We start from the raw sequence: 4889 nt of genomic DNA, 5'->3' as shown, positions 1-4889 counted from the left end.
AAGACCGAGAGAAAACCAAAACCAAAAAAAAACCGTTTTAAAAGCCGAAAACGCGTGCGAAAAAATAAAAAAAAAACAAAATTCGAAGGAAGCGTCCAGAACGCGACACGTGGCGAATGGCTGAGAGCGTCCCAAGTAGCGCTGATCGTTGCGAGGCTTCCGAAGGAGCGCTCGTTAACTAGTTGCTCCCGGAAAGAGGGGTGTGAGCCAATTGCCAAATGGCCAATAACTGGCGCTTAAGGCGCCAAATATGTTTTGACGAAGAGGAGGCCTCCGTGTAATTCCCCTTCGAAAAAATGTTTCTTGGGCCAGTTTAATGACATGCTAACCACAACAAAGCCCAGTAGCCCAACTCACCACAACCAAAGCCTCCCTCGACCAGGTTCCCCAACCCCGCCGCCGCCGCCGCCCCTAAGCTCCCCTCCCACGTCCAGGTCCGGCAACGACGCTCAAGGCTCCATATCCTCCGCTTTGTCCACCCCGAATCCCTCCTGCTGCCTGCCCTGTCGCCGCTTCCCGTACTGTCGGCCGTCCTCGCCGAGAGCCGCTAACTTTGGCGCCACCACGAGCTGGGTAAGAAGATGGTGAGGGGGATGCCCAAATCAAGACCTATCAAAGCGGCGGCCGAGGTGGTCTTCGACCCGTCCGTCTCTGCCCCCCGGAAGCCGCGCCGTGCCGAGGCGCCCTCGTCGAGCAGCGAGTATCACCACTTCATGGTTTGCCCCTGTGTTTTTTTTTCTTGGAGCACATCTGTTCCGAGCCATCATCAGTTCCTAATTTTGTGCTGGCCTTTTCTCCTCTAGGGGTCGAGTCTTTCAAATATGTACCACAAGCCAGCTCCGGCGAAATCTACCGACATGTCTGATGATGAGCCTGACATTGATATTGAGAAGTTGTTGAAAGATGTTGAGCTTTTCGGTAATTATCTCATGCTGCATCCTCGGGCGTTATGAACTGTTTTGTTCTGCTTATTTCAATGTGGTTTAAATTTCAGCATGTGCCATAGCTGCTAGTATACTATGTCAAAGAACAGCTCGCGCTTTGGTCTAGCTATTTGATGACTACCGTAGTGGATACATTGTAATTCAAGATCTCGTATTTGTGAAGCAAAATCTGAAACATTTGGGCAAAACATAACATTGAATAATAATAACTCATAAACCAAACAATGGTAACAGTAATATTACTCTTTCCCCAAAAAGAAGTGAAGTTCTTTCTGGAGCATCTACAGAAACATAGACGCAGTTGAAAGCATTATGTCTTCAAAGTTCAAACCCAAACTATAATATGGAACAGAATGCACATTATATTCTACAACCTATAGGCACACCCAGCGAAAAGAACTACATCCTCAAACAAAAGCACACATCAACTTTTCCAAAACAGAGCTCCAGAAGATCCTGTCGTAGCCAATTAGCGAGCTGTTAAAAAGGATTAGCATTTTGCATAGGCATACAACAACAACAACAACAACAAAGCCTTTAGTCCCAAACAAGTTGGGGTAGGCTAGAGGTGAAACCCATTAGCATTTTGCATAGGCATACAACAGAACAATTTCCAATTATTTCAGATTTTGCTTACTCTTACACAGACTAATATGTCAGTGTTTCTTCAACTAAACAGACTAATAGTGAGCTCATCTCTCCTTGTACGCTTACCATTTGATCTCGAGTTTTTATTCAGGCTCAAACATTCACTCGGTGCTATATTCACAGGTGCCACTACATGGAAGGACAAGAATAAAATACAGAACCGCAAAGTAGTTGAACTGGGTGGAAAGGTAATCTTTGTTTCCTTGTATATCCTGACTTGAAACTTTGCACTATCTCAATAGTTTTCATTTGTCTGCAATAGGCCATTAAGAAGCAGCGTACACCATTATCTGTGGCAATCCCAGCTATGAAGAATCAGCAGAAAAGAGAACAAAAGAAGATTGAGGAGGTATGTTTCTCAGTTACTCTGATTCTGGTTTGCTCTGGAATAGTGAGTGACGCATGATAACTCTGTACAGGAAAGACTGCTTGGGATTTTTAGGAAACAAAACAAGAATAAGAAATTTGAGAAGCTTAGACCAGAGGACCGAGTACTCAGGGCAACTGAAGGGCGCTTCAAGAACGGTATACTCGATGTGAAGCACCTCATGGGAGGACCAAAGCAGTCCTCGTCGTCATCGTTCAGAGATGCGCCGGAGCGGGAAATGAGAAAGGGTAAGAAAGGGAAAGGAAAGGGAAAGGGGAAAGGAAAGGGGAAGGGAGGCCGAAGGAACAGACGTTGATGGAACACCTGCCTATTGTGCTTTGTATACCAAGATACATGCAGGAAGAAGAGGCATTGAGCCGACACCTTGAACCGTTTTTGCATCGAGATATCTTGGGTTATACTAAATCAAAGACATTTATTTTGAGACAGAGAGAGTACTTGTATCTTAAGTAATCTCTCAGTCGAAGTGACCATCCTATGTTACATAACGTCTGATGTTACCCGATGAGCATTTCAGCTTCCCAGAATTCCTTTATTTTGCTTCTGGGGTGCTTGTGCACTTCGACCTATCATCAAAAGACATTAATTTATTTCCCTGTGCTTGTGCACTTCGACCTGATCAGCAGAAGACATTAATTTATTTCCCTTCTGGGTGCTTGTGCATTGTGATTTGATCAGTAAAACCTGATCCTGCGATGACAACTTCGGAGATAATAACAGGTTTAAAGGAGCCAACAATTACAGGGCGGATCGTGTAAGGAGTCTAAATTTTAATTGTCTGTTGCCTCTGAAGATTGCTACGGTTTTTGAACCCATCACTCTAACCCTGATCGTGATCGTGCTGCTCAAACGCCTAGCAGAATCTCACAAATACACAGTACTGACCCAAAACTTCTTGCAACGAGAAATTACAACATTTTGGGCATTCTACCCTTTATTATTACACAGACACTCAAACCCCCCTTCTGATAAGGTAGGCATGCAATGTAAACCGGCTTTCAGGAGAGTGAAGTCACGTTTGATCAGAAGGAGGTCCGCTGTTGGTTTGATCAGAAGGCTCGTGTGTTCTACATACGACTAAATCTAAGCTCATAGCTCTGCATGTTTTCTGTGCATGATGTGTTTGACAACTTCATACGACGAAACAACAATGCCCACCGAAGGCCCAGCTCGTGCCATGCGAGGGCCCGCTCCTCTGAATAGGCCGTTGATACCTTCATTCCTGTGACAAGTGACGCGTTACGAGTGTTATATGCATTGCATTGCGCAGAAAACTTGCTATATGCAAGAGACTAAATAATATATGCTGACGGCAAGATAAAAAATAAATTACCGCAAATTGTTTTGAAATAAACACACCATTAAGCATGCCTGAAACACCTGGCAAACTGTAGCTAAATGATTATGACTATGGCTGCATTTGGTATTTTAGTGGATTCTCATAATCCCCATTAACCCCACCCACCTTTCTCTATTTTAGTGTTTGTTTTACTCACTTTTGCGTGCTTTATGGCTAGTTTTCCACAGCAGATTATAAAATAAGTACAATTCAACACAGTTCAGCAACCTCAAACAAAGCCTATCTCTTTCTCATTTAGAAGGATTCGGCTAATGGAAATGTAAACATAATGATGCTTACTAGCTCATCAGCATATGTGTTCTTGAATGAAGAATTTTATAGTCCCACGTTCTATTGAAGAGAACAGTTTCACTATCGCAGAGGACATGTTTCTCTATGCTAGTAGAGCTTAGGGAGCCTAATTCTTGTTCTAACTTTTGGCTCCACTCTCTTTCCATTTCTAACCCTGATGACTATGGAGTTTTGATGGCACTTATTGAAAACCTAAGGTGGGTATGTTGCAACGGAGTTTGCTGAAGGGAAATGTAAAATACCTCCAAACCTCAAGAAGTATGCGCCTCGTGTTCATGCTCAATACCCTAGCAGGATCCTTCTGAAATGAGAGTGGTAAATTTAGGAAGCGCAGAATATTGAGCAAAAATAAAAAAAAGAAGTATTTTATTTATCGATAGCAGTTAATTCCAAGCTCTTTGCGTACCAGGAATGACCGAGGGCACATAAATCTAACTAACAAAGGACAGTAGAGAGCAGTCTTAAGGAAACTAGTGATAAGCTAACGGTCCAAAGCTCTACTTGCCTCTATTTGTCTGCGTGTCTTGGCAACATCGAGAGGACATGTTGCGCCAGAAGAGATAACTCCAGCAATGAAGCCTGTGGAGAAGTTTGCCCCCATTATAACTGCGGCATTGCTTTGCTCACCAGCTAATAATCCCAATAAGTGTCTCCTAGTCTGTACAGAAAGCATTTACAGGTGGAAAAAGTAGTTAGCTCTACAGGTTTGGCTGAATTCAAATTGTCTAAATCATAATATAATATACTAAAGCTCAGTACAGTATCTCACTGGCTCAAGAACCATCCAACATATAGCTGAAAAGGGGACATCACGTGCAAGTTGTGCTCCCATACCAGTCCACAGAAGATGGTATCCCCGAGCTGTTTGCACTGTCAATAGTATATAGCTTAATCAAAACAAATGAGAACATAAAGCTTCAATTATTAGTTTGTTTGTACAAATTTTTGAGAATAATGTAGCTGGTATGGCCAATTGTTGTGCTTTAGCCATGCAATGATTTGACTGATTCATTAGTTACAGGCCAACAGGCAGTATAGTATGCATACAATTCTCAGGGTGGCTGATGCTTTGCCTCGATGAAAGCACGCCTAGCATAGTCTTCCACATTCCAGGGGGTTTTGCTCCACCACTTGATTGCTTGAACGCCTATATTTGTAATAAGAAAATACATAATTATGTCTGAATAATAGCATAGGGAATAAAGCTGCATCAAGGATAAGTTTCTGTTTCTGTTTCAACTGTTTCAACCATGCAGGT

The 4889-nt window shown here is 43.0% G+C and overlaps 2 protein-coding genes across 2 annotated transcripts; one reads left to right on the top strand and one right to left on the bottom strand.

Annotated features, from left to right (window-relative positions):
- The first annotated feature begins 348 nt into the window (after nucleotides 1-348).
- LOC125543313 lies at nucleotides 349-2574 on the top strand. Its single transcript, XM_048706624.1, has 5 exons — nucleotides 349-716; nucleotides 804-918; nucleotides 1716-1780; nucleotides 1855-1941; nucleotides 2012-2574. Exons 1-5 carry the CDS (start codon nucleotides 582-584, stop codon nucleotides 2273-2275), a joined length of 666 nt encoding a protein of 221 aa, XP_048562581.1. The 5' UTR covers nucleotides 349-581; the 3' UTR covers nucleotides 2276-2574.
- A 209-nt stretch (nucleotides 2575-2783) lies between these two features.
- On the bottom strand, nucleotides 2784-4804 carry LOC125543314 (mitochondrial carrier protein MTM1-like). The gene is made up of 5 exons (XM_048706625.1): nucleotides 4679-4804; nucleotides 4401-4501; nucleotides 4137-4289; nucleotides 3874-3932; nucleotides 2784-3202 (listed from the first exon to the last, which is right to left on the bottom strand). Exons 1-5 carry the CDS (start codon nucleotides 4737-4739, stop codon nucleotides 3070-3072), a joined length of 507 nt encoding a protein of 168 aa, XP_048562582.1. The 5' UTR covers nucleotides 4740-4804; the 3' UTR covers nucleotides 2784-3069.
- Between the last annotated feature and the right edge of the window lie 85 nt (nucleotides 4805-4889).

The sequence above is a fragment of the Triticum urartu genome, chromosome 3 (assembly GCF_003073215.2).
Source record: "Triticum urartu cultivar G1812 chromosome 3, Tu2.1, whole genome shotgun sequence".
NCBI classification, from domain to species: domain Eukaryota; kingdom Viridiplantae; phylum Streptophyta; class Magnoliopsida; order Poales; family Poaceae; genus Triticum; species Triticum urartu.
Note: the sequence above shows the minus strand (reverse complement) of the source record. Positions and strands in the feature narration are given on the sequence as shown.

Coding starts and splice junctions, on each gene's coding strand:
- LOC125543314 (XM_048706625.1), bottom strand. CDS start 4,739: ATGTGGAAGACTATGCTAGGCGTGCTTTCATCGAGGCAAAGCATCAGC. Junction 4,502..4,678: donor CATCAGCCACCCTGAGAATT/GTATGCATACTA, acceptor TACTATTGACAG/TGCAAACAGCTCGGGGATAC. Junction 3,203..3,873: donor ATACTTCTTGAGGTTTGGAG/GTATTTTACATT, acceptor CACTTGTCACAG/GAATGAAGGTATCAACGGCC.
- LOC125543313 (XM_048706624.1), top strand. CDS start 582: ATGGTGAGGGGGATGCCCAAATCAAGACCTATCAAAGCGGCGGCCGAG. Junction 717..803: donor GCGAGTATCACCACTTCATG/GTTTGCCCCTGT, acceptor TTTCTCCTCTAG/GGGTCGAGTCTTTCAAATAT. Junction 919..1,715: donor GAAAGATGTTGAGCTTTTCG/GTAATTATCTCA, acceptor CTATATTCACAG/GTGCCACTACATGGAAGGAC.